The following is a 15,225-nucleotide window of genomic DNA, read 5'->3' as shown; positions in this document are numbered from 1 at the left end:
TAAGTTGTTACCCTGTTGTTTTGAGCTAAGCACAAAGCTGCATAACGGGTGATTGGTGTTCTGCCCGCCAAAGGTATCGAAGCACGGTTTTTAGCGTTGTACGTCTGCAGACATACCGCTGAGCCACTGGGGGTCTCATTTTCTCCACTCATGGTTTAACTACGTGAGTGAAAAGATTACAATTATCAAAGTATATAAACGTATCACTCATACTGTGCACACTTTTAAATCATTTACTGAATAAAATTAAATAACTCTTGTTATACAAAAATGGAATGATAATATGTTTTTAAATAATTGTCTGCGATTCCTTTACCTATACTCTCTATAAGAACTGTAATATCTCAACAACACTTGATAATTTGACAATTAATGTTTTATAAGTTTACTATTCGCTTATGTTTCACTGAGATATTATATTATTAAAATAATTATTTTTCTTGACAGATGCTAAAATGTTTTAATGTAAGTCTAATTTCCATTCCTATAAATTACACTACGTAACACAAATTTTGTTCCTGGATAGCATGTGTTATTTCTTAACTGCTTATGTTGTAAAAGTACAGAAAATGGCCATTATTTCTTTCAAACTTTGCTTTTGTGACCTGGATAATGAAATTTAGAAAATAACCGATTTTATATGTAAAAACGGGCAAATTTGCACATTTTCATTTACATAAGGCCTGAATAAAACAACATATGAATCATGATTTATATGTATTTATACTAAAGTCGTACAAAAATGTTTAGAAGTGAGTAGTTTTTCGAGATTTGCGACTGTAATGCAAATCACTTTCACGTATCAGCCCCTAAATACAGTCTCGGCTTTTGACTTTGTTAGACCAAGCTCTCTGATCATGTCATTGAATTCTCTTTGGTTGGGATAGTATGGGTTTCTTTTTTTTACCAGCTGCACCTCTGAAAATGTATTCTGGAATTTCAACGTCTACCTTCTCTTCTGATTTGCTGCTCTCTTCTGAGGATGGCTGTTTCTCTCTGTTTGAGTGAGTACAGGACAGTGTGGCACTGGGGCGATGGATGATGGAAGGTCCGGATACATGATAGCAGATGCATTCTTGCCAGCCCAACGTTTGTTAGGGTCCACCATGCAGAAGTAACAACTGCTTGAGTGGGCAGTGGGTTCACACCAAATTCTTGGAATAGCAAACTTCATGGCTCTCTTTTCCCCTCTGTACCATTCTGCAAAAGAACAAAATAAAATTATTATGAAGAATAAATTTATTTCATCCACAACTAATGTGTAAGAGGTTCATGCAAAATATAAACTATTGGAAATTAAAAAAATAAATAAAATATATTTAAATATTTAAATGTCTAAAATTTGTATAATATAAAATCTTACTATACAAGTAAGCAAAATTGTCCGTCTTACCTTCTAGAGTTTTTTTGCAGTGCTTGCAGGTATAATAAGGTGCCCAGGGTTTGTCTTGATCCCTGACAGGCATGCTGAAATATGCCTTGTAGGCTTCACACATTTTAGCAGATGCTGTCACAGAGTACTTTTTCGCTCTTGTCTTGATAAATTGGCCACATACAAAGCAGAATAAGTCTGGAGAATGCTTGTAGCTTCTTGATGCCATCTCTGATAAAATCAGATAGATCTATGTGTTCACTTAGGCAGCTAGAACTAAACTGGAGTAGTGAGTGGTGAGTCCCTGTATATGTATTACTATAGACAGTTCTAGAAAATTCTTGCAAGTTCTACAACATTCTAGAAAGTTCTTGAAAATTATTTTAAGTTCGAGAAAATTCTCTATCAGCTACCCACCACTGAATCTACCTGTAATGTTCTGAAAAATGGGTAAATTTGAAAATTTCATTACCCAGGTCACAAAGGCAAAGTTTGAAGAGAAAAATAGGTCTTTTCTATTTACTTTAGGCATAAGCAATTGGGAAATATCACTTTCTGCCCAGGAACAAAAAAAGTAAAAATTTTGTTACATAGTGTTATAGAGAATTAGTGTTTTAGTTTGATGTATTAAATGCTTGTAAGATTTTTTTAAACACTCGAAATTTAAATTATTACTAGATAAGTTAGTATAAACCAGTTTTTTTAATAACGCATTACATATTTCATTGCTTGTTTTATAGGATTCAATAACGGATATCTTAGGCAACATTCTAATAGAGAAATTTTCAGTTATTTCAGAAAATATTGTTATGTTCACTCAACATACAATAATTACACCAATTACGTTGCAACCGTTTGAGTAGAGACAACTTCTCCAAACTACTAAATTGTCAGTCATACATATTTCTTCCGTAAGATTTGGTTTGGTTTTTGAATTTCGTGCAAAACTGCACGAGGACTATCTGCTCTAGCCGACTCTCATTTAGCAGTGTAAGGCTAGAGGGAAGGCAGCTAGCTAATCATCACCTACCACCGTCAACCCGGTTACTCTTTACCGATGAATAGTGGGAGTGACCGTAACATTATGAAGTCCCCATAGCTGAAAGTGCGAGCATGTTTGGTGTGATGGAATTCTAATTCGTGACCTTTGGATTACAAGTCGAGTGCTTTAACACCTGGCCATGTAGGGCCGTTAGATATGGTCTCAAGTCTTTGTCATAAGTGTTTTTTGTATAGTTTTATTATCATATGCGTTTAAAGTTTCACATACCTTATACTTACTAACTTTTTAGTTATTGTTTTCTAAACGTTTTTATTGTTTAAAAAATCTTCTGCCTATTTTAATGGTTAATAAAATTTCATTGAACCATTAAAATTAGCAGACGATTTAACAATCAGCTTCTCCAAGAAATTCATGGTTTCCACCTAGACCTGTTTTTAATACTTGTACATTCAAAAGTTGAGCAGTTGTAAGCTTTTCGTACGTTATTAAAAATTACTGTTCATATGAGATGCGTGTTAACGCTGTTAGCAGTTTTAGTGGTTTATCTATAATAAACTGGCACCTGCTGTATGATGAATTTCTTTTTAAACTATTCGGATAACAACTGAAAAACTGTTCTGTTAATTTTAAACCATTCAGTGTAGATATTAAACTGGCATCTTATTTGCCATTTCTCAGTCGGAATAACATATGAATGATTTTTATAGTAATTGTCGGGTAAATTCAGTGTTAAATTATCAGACGGACATGAACAGTTATTAAAAAGTATATTTTGTAGATATTTTGACGTGTTGTCAACAACGTACTTTTAAACTGAGTTCGTATTATGAACCAACATTTTTTGAGTTTATACTTATTCTGATAGTATTGTCCCAACATACCCCTCCTCCGTGGCACAGCAGCGTGTCGGCGAACTCACACTGCTAAAATCCCGGTTTCGATACCCATCGTGGGCAGAGCATAGATAGCCCGTTCTGTAGCTTTGATGCATAATTCAAAATAAAGTAAATCCAACAACACTTAAACTTGGTGAATTTTCTAGTTTGTTGTAGTTACGAGTAGTAAACTTCTCTTTATCAAAGTAAACTTAACAACAGTTGTAATAACAAATGTAATCAGACACGTTAAAGTAATTGATCGCTCATGAAACTTTATAGTTTATACGATATACAAAATATTTGACATCTAGTGGCAGAACGATATGTCTGCGGATTCACAACGGTAGACATCTGGTTTCGATGCCCGTGGTGGATTGAGTACCGATAGTCCATTGTGTAGCTTTGTCTTTATTTCAAACAAACAAATTCAAAGTATCTAATGTGCTACTTGATGGCTCCAATGGCTCAACAAAAAATCTAAAATCCGTAAAAATCTGGTTTTGATTTCTATGGCGAGCAGAGTACAGACAGCTCCTTATGTAGCCTTGTGCTTAACAAGAAACAAACCAAAAACGTATTAGACATTATACAGGACAAGGCTCTCTTATACGTTACAGAAATATTAGCGGCTTTCTTTGACAAACAGGGAACAAGGTCTATCCTTGTAGTGGTCAACGTGTGTCGCCAAGATCCACATTACTATTATGAGTCCTTGATTTTATAGGTGCAGAAACACCAAAGTTCGAACAGGCCCCTATTTTACCTGGAACCAGCTCTGTCAACTAATTATATCCCCAAATACACTCCTCTTGTGTCTTAAAATGGTTTTCAAGTATGTACATTTCACCATCACATATTTGTCCAGTTGCATATAAAACACGCGCCTCCAAAACTGTTATTATTGAAGCGCACAATTTTAGTATTGTTAAAACATTTTAGAGTTTAATAATCACAACCATGAGGACCTCTTTTAAAGCATTGTTAAACACGTTAGAGATTAATAATCACAACCATGAGGACCTCTTTTAAAGTATTGTTAAAACATGTTAGAGTTTAATAATCACAACCATGAGGACTTCTTTTAAAGTATCGTTAATAATAGGGTAATAATGAAAGCCATGAGGACCTTTTTTAACTAAGCAGATTAGTTATTTCTGCTACTCTACAAATTATAAGTCAGTTACTCTTTTAGTTATCATTGAAGTGTCAGCTGGAACATTAATCCTAATATTGTATTAAATCCAGACAAACAAACAAACACAGAAACCTATACCGCCACGTTACAATTCACTGTAATACGTTTATCACATAGTAATAAAAGGAATAATATTGTTCATTTTAACATAGTTATCATTCAAGAAGAAAAAGAAAAATCTTGCATTAATTCTAAACCAATGGAACAGTAGCACAGTGATATGTCTGCGGTCTCACACCACTAGAAACTGGGTTTGATACCCGTGGTGAGCAGGGCACAGATAGCCTATTGTGTAGCTTTGTGCTTAATTTCAAACAAACAAGAACCAAACAAATTTTCGGAACACGTATACTCATATGATTTCTCAAGAGAGTTCTTTTCCCCCCTCCCCACCCCACCTAAATGCGTTTAAGAACAAAAGCAAATAGCAACTTTTTTTGTTTTTTTGCTTTGGCAGTTGAAATATTAATAATTCGAGAATCAGTGATGTCGAGAAAACCCACTTGTTGAGAAATTTATATGCAAAAACGGCTCGTTTGGGTTGAGAAAATATTTTACGTAGAAGAGCGAACAACGTTTTGACCTTCTTCGGTCATCGTCGGGTTCACAAAGGTTATATAATAATTCGAGAAGTTTTAATTTGGTGTTTAGTTGAATGTTTTCTGTCAGTATATATTACTCGCTTCCACTAGGAGCGACCACGCCATGGGTAGGCTTTTAGTAAACATCACCTACCCTGCTGGTAGATAATCATGCCTGCCGAGTCTGTTATTGTTCTCTGATTGGTGGATTTCCAGAAAAGGATAAGTTAAAGGACAGTCTACACTGGACATGAGGTGATAAAGAACCTAACGGGACCAGAAGTTTTGCTGCAAGAGACGGTAGATACCCCTTCCGAAATTTGTGTTTTAAACTAGATTTATATTTAAAAAAATAATTTATATATAATTAGATTTTTTTGTAGGTTCGAAGTTTTATGAGATAGGCTTGATTTTAAGAAGAAAGTTTCTAGTTTTGGACTACGTTCTTTACTGTTTTAATGCCTGTATTTGTATTGAAAATTGTGTTTATACTGGCACCAAAAATCGATTGTCTAAAATTAACTATGTCAACCATACTTTGTATTCCTAAACTTATAGCTATGTCAACCATATCTTGTATTTCTAAACTAATAGTTATGTCTTTCATACCTTGTATTTCTAAACTATGTCAACCATACTTTGTATTCCTAAACTTATAGCTATGTCAACCATATCTTGTATTTCTAAACTAATAGTTATGTCTTTCATACCTTGTATTTCTAAACTATGTCAACCATACTTTGTATTCCTAAACTTATAGCTATGTCAACCATACCTTTTATTTCTAACCTAACAACTATGTCTTACCCTGTATTTCTAAACTAATAAGTATGTCAGCAATAGTTTGTATTTCTAAACTAACAACTATGTCAACTTTACCCTGTATTTCTAAACTAACAACTATGTCAACTTTACCCTGTATTTCTAAACTAACAACTATGTCAACTTTACCCTGTATTTCTAAACTAACAACTATGTCAACTTTACCCTGTATTTCTAAACTAACAACTATGTCAACTTTACCCTGTATTTCTAAACTAACAACTATGTCAACTTTACCCTGTATTTCTAAACTAACAACTATATCAATTTTACCCTGTATTTCTAAACTAACAACTATATCAATTTTACCCTGTATTTCTAAACTAACAACTATATCAATTTTACCCTGTATTTCTAAACTAACAACTATATCAATTTTACCCTGTATTTCTAAACTAATAGTTACGTCAATCATACCTTTTATTTCTAAACTAACAACTCTGTCAACTTTAACTTGTATTTCTAACCTAACAACTCTGTCTTACCCTGTATTTCTAAACTAATAAATATGTCAGCGATAGTTTGTATTTCTAAACTAATAGCTATGTCAGCCGTACCGTGCATTGCATTTGTTTATCGTTGAAAGCTGCGCTCTCATCTTACTCACTTAGTTGAAAATTTGATAAATAGATTATCGTGACTTTACATTTTAGAAGACCACTGTAGTGTGTTTATTTTACAGTTTCTTTATGCCTAGTCAATACTACTTTACTTCTAACATTTAAAATTTAGAGGTGGAAACAAAATTTACTTTCACTGACATTGTGAGAATTATATGGTGATCACTTTTATAAGTATTTCGAGTATTATTTTTATAATTCAATGTATCTGATATTATATTAATATCAATGAGAAATAATGTAATTTTCTTTTCAATTTTCGATTTTATGATTTGTAGCATCGGTAGTTTTGAAAAGATAATGAAATTTGACCAAGGTAAGTAAATGCTGGACTTAGAACTCTGAATCTGAGAATATATATATCAGAAACAGTATTTAAATTGATTTGGACAGTGTGTTCAACTTATGGACAAAATTTTGTACGGACTCGTTCCGTAGTTTTTCCTGGTTCAAGCGATATTTGATGAAGGACTCAAAATGGAGTCCGAAACGTTGCCATAAAACCAAGAAAACTTGGTAGTAAAAACTGAAATAAAACTCCGTTCACAAGCTGAAAAGCATGTCTACTGTTATAATTTTTCCATATATTTGCTTATCGTGATACTGCAGTCTTTCTTTAGTTGCACAAAGTTTGGCTTTCTCTGTCATTCTAGACAAGATGGCCTTGAACGTGTTGATGTTGCTTTCTGTACTCTTCACAACACTCCATCTAGCAAAAACAGGAATTGATATGTTTGAAATAACCTGCACTACTCTTCCATCTCACATTCACGTGACAAAGGAAGATTTGGATGCTATGGGAAACGTGCTACGCACATGCGAAGGAACAGTTGTGACGTCCAAATGTGAAGGCACATGTGAGTCACGGGTCAAGCCTAGTGTACTAACTCCAAGCGGTTTTCTAAAGGCAAGTTTCTTTCTTTCTTTAACTATAAATTGTATCAGTATAACTTCAATGTTTCTGCTATTATAAAAACATTAAGGACGTTGACCAGAGGATGAAAAACAGTGTTATTTGATTGTAAATTCCGTTTATCACTACCTTACCTGTTGGTTAATGTACTAAATTGTCAATAAAAAAAAGTCTAAAGTTTGCACCTCGATACCCTTGAACACGTTTCGCACTTTTACGTATGGGTATCCGTTTTTGTTTTATTTAGCAGCGACGTAGTAGCTCCTAGAAAAGCATCTCTCTTTCATTCTCCTTTTATTTTTTTCAATTACAAATATTTAGCCCTTAGCTTCGTTATTTCTTGACCAATTTGAGATCTAACTATAATTTTAGACTAAGGAGGTCAATCCTTTCGACTGATGTATTTGACCACGCTTAAAGTCTTATAAATTAATTTACTCTAATCCTGCCTAAAAGAATTTCAAGTGCCGCAGCTATTGAGAATTCTCTCTTATTTTGTTCTGGGACTTCAAGACCTTGTGTTGGCTAATGCTACTAAATCATTGCCTTTTCTCTGGTAAAAAGTTCACTAATAGCAACTGCTATGTCTGAATTCTACATCACTAGTTAGACCGAGTGCGCAGATGGTGCTCTTCATGTGGAAAATGCCAGATACTATGGTTATTTTTTTAAAAAATTTAAGCGTGTGTGTGTGTGTGTGTGTGTGTATGTTTTCTTACAGCAAAGCCACATAGGGCTATCTGCTAAGACCACCGAGAGGAATCGAACCCATGATTTTAGCGTTGTAAATCCCTAGATATACCGCTGTACTAGCGGGGGCCTTTTATTTAAGCATGTATCAATTCTCACCAACATTTCTTATGTCATCACAGTTTACAGAATGTATGTTTGTTTGTTTTTGAATTTCGCGCAAAGCTACACAAGGGCTATCTGCGCTAGCCGTCCCTCATTTAGCAGTGTAAGGCTAGAGGGAAGGCAGCTAGTTATCACCACCCGCCGCTAATTCTTGGACTACTCTTTTACCAACGAATAGTGAAATTGATCGTAACATTATAACGTCCCCACGGCTGAAAGGGCGAGCATGTTTGGTGCGACAGGGATTCGAACCCGCGAGTTTACAACAAAAGCGCTGCTGTCGTAAAATTCGTGACGTTTCTATCATTATGTTGTATGTATATATGTTGGTCAAAACGTCGCATTGTCTATATTAAAAAGTATGAAAGTAATAAACATGTTTATCTTGGTGTTTTTATTTCTAAGTGACTCGACACTGCATTATTCACATTTTAAAGTTCCTAGCAAAGTCTTCTTTATTACTTTGCTTACATTATAACCCAACATATTCACAACAGTGGTGTCAATATGTTACAAGATAGAATAGTTTCTGAGCTCAATCGTACAAATATATAAACAGAGAATTTCATTTGACGTTCATTCCACACGTACTGCTGCAGTCTTTCTAAGTAGTTAGAGCGCTCGATTCGTAATTCGCGGGTTCGAATCCCCGTCACACCAAACATGTTCGCCCTCCCAGCCGTGGGGGCATAACAATGTGACGGTCAATCCCACTATTCATTGGTAAAGAGTAGCTCAAAAGTTAGCGGTGGGTGGTGATGACTAGCTGCCTTCCCTCTAGTCTTACACTGCTAAATTAGGGACGGTTAGCGCAGATAGCCCTAGTGTAGCTTTGCGCGAAAACTCAAAACACACTTTCTAATACTATTTATGACTTTAATAGGATAAAGTCTGGGTGGAATACGTTAATTCGAAAATACCTTCTGTGGGGTATGAAATAAGATCGTTGTGGTAACTGGAAATTATAACAATAGTAATATTTAAGGTTAAACTTATCCCTAAGTCTATCAATGTTTACGAAAGTTACAAAATAAATATCTGGCCAACATTTTGATGAAGGTTATACATCCTACCGACCAGTTTCTTTATGTAATCCATTTATATTAATTGTAGCACAATGATTTTAAGTCTAACGTTAATATTTGTGCATTTATTTTTATACATTTAAACTGATAAAATATTATTATTCCAGAATTTATAATTACGCTTTTTAAATTGTACAGTATCTGGTTTGGTTTGAATTGAATTTCGCTCAAACCTACACGAGGGCTATTTGCGCTAGCCGTCCCTAATTTAGATGTGTAAGACTAGAGGGAAGGCAACTAATCACCACCACCCACCGCCAAATTTTGGGCTACTCTTTTACCAAAGAATAGAGGGATTGACCGTCACATAACACCTTCACGGCTGAAAGGGCGAGCATGTTTGGTGTGACGAGGATTCGAGCCCGCGAATTACGAGTCGAACGCCCTACCCACCTGTCCATGCCGTATCTGTAATACTTGGCTATTTTGTTTCTTTTATTTAAAAAGTAAAACCTCATCCATACGTTAATCAGTCACATTTTAATGAAATGGAAATACTGTGATCTCGTTGGTGAGGTTAATGTATGATCTAACTGGTACCGGTCAGTTATTAAAATACGATATAGCTTGACACCCACCAGAGATAATGAGAGATATAATTTGGCATTAATCACAGATTAATATATGTTATAACTTGGTACCCACTAGAGGTATACATAGGACCCATCATGACACCAATCAAAGATTAATATAGGTTCTAGCTTGACACCTACCAGAGTTAACGTACAATATAATTTGACACCTACTAGAGGTTAACGTAAGTTTTAACTTAGCACCCATCAGAAGTAAACATAGGACCTAACTTAACGCCTACCAAAGGTTAACATAAGATATAACTTGACACCCACTAATGGCCAGTCGATGATCTAATTTGGCACCCACCAGAGATGAACATAGGATCTAACTTGGAACATACCATGACTAATATATTCATGTGCTTTTATTAAATCATTAATGAACTTTCCAGAATCTTATGAGTCTTACACAGTGTAGGAATTATGGAAAATAAAACCTTGAAACGATGAAGAATTCTAGACATGTAAGAACTACATCATTGTGTAGCTCTGTGATATTAAACATCGGAAAATGTATTAAGTACAACACATCATGTATTGTTACAGTGTGATGTCACCACTGATAACTGTGCATCTTTTCGTAATTTTATTGACATTAAGAAATCAGGATTTACTGACACAAAAATACTAGTGAACAGGCACGGTATAACCAGGTGGTTAAGGTACTCGACTCGTAATCCGAGCGTCCCGGGTTCGACTCCGCGTTGCATCAAACATGCTCATCCTTTCAGCTGTGAGGGCGTTATAATGTGACGATCAATCCCACTATTCGTTGGTAAAAGAGTAACCTAATAGTTTACGGTGGGTGGTGATGACTACTGCCTTCCCTTTAGTCTTACACTGCTAAATTAGGGACGGCTAGCGCAGATAGCCTAGTGCAGCTTTACGCGAAATAATAAAAAAAACAACAACTAGTGAAACGGCAGCGTTAAAAGATATTGACTTATTCTATTATTCTAAATAATAACCTTCAAATTTAAACTTTATTTCTTAAGTCTACTATTATACTGAACACATTATATTCGTCTATCAGAAATAGTGTATTGCACTGGTAGCAATGTGAACAATGTATCGTATAGAATAATTATACTGGCATGTGGGAAGTAGGTACTTTTCTCTTGTTGTTGTTTTTTCTGTATAAAACCAATTAAGTAAGGAAATCACGCAGAGTGCTTTACTGTATTCTAACTTAAATTATCTAGGAATGCCAGTGTTGTAAGGAAGCCGCCATGGTCCAAAAAGACGTCCAGCTTAAAGAATGTTATGATACAGACGGACAGCGCTTGTTTGGGAAGACCGCTGTTATGACTATACGCCTCCAGGAACCTAGGTCTTGCAGTTGTTACAAGTGTGGAATGTGAATAAACTGGAACTAACTCAGGACAAAAAACACACGAAATATGTTAACCTACAAATCTGAAGTAATAAAATATTCTTCCTCGTCTGTTCTGCATTGTTTTATTTCATCCACGCTGATAATTACTATTTTTAAACAATACACTGCAAAGCTTATTGGTTGCCTCAGTTATGCGCTATATGCTTGCACTGGTTAACATTATCAAAGTAAAGCCTTCATATAATATACCACACTCTTTCATTGGTTGGCCTACTAATCGCTGTATCATATAACACACTAGACACTCTTATTGGTTGATCATACTAATCTTATCGAATAAGATAGTAGATACTTTCATTGATGGCTCCATATGACCAGGTGGTTAAGACACTCGATTCGTAATCCGAGGGTTGCGGGTTTGAATCCCCGTCACACCAAACATGCTCGCCCTTTCAGCGGTGTGGGCGTTATAATGTGACGGTCAATTTCACTATTTGTTGGTAAAAGAATAACCCAAGAGTTAGCTGTGGGTGGTGATGACTAGTTGCCTTCTCTCTACTCTTACTCTGCTAAAATAGGGACGGCTAGCGCAGATAGTCCTCGTGTAGCTTTGCGCGAAATTCAAAATAAACCTAAGCCTTTCACTGATTGACCGTATTAATCACTACTTCAAATAATACGCTAGCAACTTTCATTAATCGAACGTATTAATCAAGCTGCCACCCAAATACTAGACCGGTGGTTCCCAAACTCTGCACTGCGGTGCCTCTCTCTCTCTGGTGTTTTGGTATATATATATTTGTATACCCAGGAGGGTCAGGTACACTAAACCTCTTCCTCTTTCCATAACTTTGTTGGAGTGGCCTGATTAATATATTACGAGTAGATACTGAATGGCTGGGATAATATGACAACTTTAGTCTGGTCCTTTTCAGGACAATGTCCATGTATATTGTTTTTTCATATATTTTTTTTTTTTTTTTAATAAGTTTAGAACGTAGGTGGCCTGTTTTATTTTTGTTCTATTTAATTAGTACTATTATTATTATTTTAAATAATTTTATCTTAATGATCTGATGTACAAATTTAACGGGGAGAGAGGTGTTTAGGTCTCTCTTCATCATATATGCAATATCATCTAGTTCGCATAACAACTCGGTGTCGCGGTGCTTCAGAGCGTCGCGGGATATTTCAAATTTTCGAAGGAAACACAACGATATCGACATCTGTCGGATACCGCGCAAACAAAATGAAACATTATAGCTGAAACGTGTCCAAGTTTGAAACATTGTGATGTAATTAGATGCAACTTCAATTGTTTCAGTTTCAAAGCATATTTATATGAAGTATAATGATATTTAAAAACAATTGTAACATAATTGGTTACCCTTTTCCTTTAGAAGAATATATTATTCTAGCAGCCTAGTCTATTTTACACAAATCTTTATTTCTGACTTCGTTCCGGCAAACACTGATCTCAGGTCAGCATGCCATTGTTTGATGATAAAATTCAAGTGCTTGAACAAGTTTTCATTAAGAAACTATTTTGTGTTCGTGAAAATACTTTTGAAGTGCCAAAGATACAAGAATACGTTTTTAGACAAATTAATAATTAGTTGTCACCTTTATAATGGATACGTGGCTGAATATCAGTAATAAATATGATGCGAGTAAAAGTCGTCCTGGGCTTAATACAAATTCATCATTGTTATCGTCATGTGCAAACACTTCAACACAGGATGATGCAAGAAAGAAAAAAGTATGATGAAAGTTTTATCTAATACGGTTTTACATGGACAAGTAATGAAGATGGGCCTAGTGGGTTGTGTGTTGAATGTGGAACAGTGTTGAGCAACAGTAGTTTGTATCCAGCAAAGTTAAGACGGCATCTAGAAACCAAACACTCCTAATTTAAAAATCCAACTTCCGAGTATTTTAAATTAAATATAAGTAAAGCTACATTTCGTTCGTTTGTCCATCAGGACAACAAAGATGCTCTTATTACTTCATATCATGTTAGTTACCGTATTGCAAAAGCAGGTGAAGCTAATACAATTGCAGAAAATTTGATAAAACCTTGCGCGACAAATTTGGTAGAGTACACGACTGATGATAAATTTCTTTAAAACATTAACTCTTTGCCCCTTTCTGACAACTCGGTTTCTCGAAGAATCAAGGATCTGTCAGCAACTTGCTTAACAGAGTTAATAAGGCAAGTAAAAACGAGTCCAACTTTTTCGCTTCAGACGGATAAATCAACACATGTCGCAGATTATGCGATGTTGCTTGTGTTTGTTCGCTATATTCACGAAGCTAATTTTGGAAAAAGACATGCTAATTTGCAAAACTTTGCCTGCTAAAACAACAGGCTAAGAAATATTTAAACTGATCGATTTATTTATGGAAGAACATGAGATCCAGTGGTAGCTTTGCTTAAGTATTTGCACTGATAGAGCTGCAGCTATGATTGGAAAATTTTCAGATGCAGTGGCAAGCATAAAAAAGAAAAACCCGGACATCGAGAGTATCCACTGCTGTCTTCATCGTCATGCAATTGTAATGAAACGAATGCCTAAAGAATTAAAAGAGGTATTAGGTGATGTCATAAAAATAGTTAATTTTATGAAATCACGACCACTCAATGCGAAGATCTTCAGTTTACTCTGTGTATCCAAGGATATGGGAAGTTTGCATAAAAATTTGTTGTTTCATACAGAAGTCCGATGACTTTCTCGGGGACTGCGTAAGGAGATAGGTTTGTTTGTTTTTTAAATCTGAATACTATTTTGAACTTCCATACAAATTAAGGGACAAATGCTGGATACAGAAGATCTCTTACCTTTTGGACGTATTTGGCTATCTAAATGTAGTGAATGCTACAATGCAGGGTACTAGGGTAACGTATTTCAAAGCTCAGAGTTAAATGGAAACACTTCAACGTTAGATAAAACTTTGGGTTGAATGTATACTTATGGAAGAACTTGATTGCTTCGAAATCCTCAGTTGTTGTTTTTTACTTATTAATGAAATTTTTTTTAAGTGAAGATGCAAAAGTTTCAGTTTTGCAGCACATATTTGATTTGTGTACAACTACTGGGGAGTATTTTCCTCTTCGTTTAGAAACATCGCTGTGGATTCAAAACCCTTTGTTGACTCTGCAAATACCAACGATTTGCCTTTGAAAAAGAAAGAATAGCTTATAAAAATTTCAACTGATTACACTCTTAAAAACAAAATTTCAGGGGAAAGAAATTGCACAATTTTGGATTAAATGTCCATGGAATACCCTGAAATAAGTAACAGTAACAAATTCTGACGAATTTTCCAACAATACATCTTTGTGAGCAAACATTTTCAGTGTATACAGCTACAAAGACCAAATTTAAAAACAGGCTAAATATTGAAGATGATTTGCGCTTACGGGTAATAACCATAACTCCAAATATTGAACTACTTTGTAAACAAAAGCAAGCTTACCCAAGCCACTAATAAATACGTTAAGTGCAATGTACTTTTACTGATATAAATTTTGCAAAAAAGAATGTTTTGAACAAGTAATTAGAAGTAAAAATGTTTCTTTAAATATTGATATTTTTAATACATTTATATTGTAAAAGCTTGAAATAAACTTTATCTGTTGCTAGTGGCCGGTCGTTTCTATTTATAGTAGTGTATTTTTGTTATTAAGGCTCTGAAAAGTTTTTCCTTTCTGATGCGAAGCTCCGCAGGTATAAAAAGGTTGGGAACCCCTGGTTTAAAGGATGTTGAGCTCGAACATAACATGAGCAATTACACAGATATAAGGATACTCACATTATGACTGAGAGATAACATTCAGGCGTTTTTACGCAAAACATAGTTTTGCCAAATGTAGTGATCATAAAAATTATTTTGTGCGAAATAAAACATATTTTTTATATAAATAATGGATAGTGAAGTAGCGACAAAACTATATCTCTAACATATTTAATCAGGAACCCGCTTACTTTA

The 15,225-nt window shown here is 34.9% G+C and overlaps 1 protein-coding gene across 1 annotated transcript; it reads left to right on the top strand.

Moving 5' to 3' along the window:
• The first annotated feature begins 5,206 nt into the window (after positions 1 to 5,206).
• On the top strand, positions 5,207 to 11,343 carry LOC143233066 (partner of bursicon-like). Its single transcript, XM_076468946.1, has 3 exons — positions 5,207 to 5,329; positions 7,125 to 7,378; positions 11,102 to 11,343. Exons 2-3 carry the CDS (start codon positions 7,130 to 7,132, stop codon positions 11,258 to 11,260), a joined length of 408 nt encoding a protein of 135 aa, XP_076325061.1. The 5' UTR covers positions 5,207 to 5,329; positions 7,125 to 7,129; the 3' UTR covers positions 11,261 to 11,343.
• Positions 11,344 to 15,225: the final 3,882 nt, after the last annotated feature.

The sequence above is a fragment of the Tachypleus tridentatus genome, chromosome 12, assembly GCF_004210375.1.
Source record: "Tachypleus tridentatus isolate NWPU-2018 chromosome 12, ASM421037v1, whole genome shotgun sequence".
Classification (NCBI taxonomy): domain Eukaryota; kingdom Metazoa; phylum Arthropoda; class Merostomata; order Xiphosura; family Limulidae; genus Tachypleus; species Tachypleus tridentatus.
The sequence above is the reverse complement of the archived record's forward strand: the minus strand, read 5'-3'. Positions and strand labels throughout refer to the sequence as shown.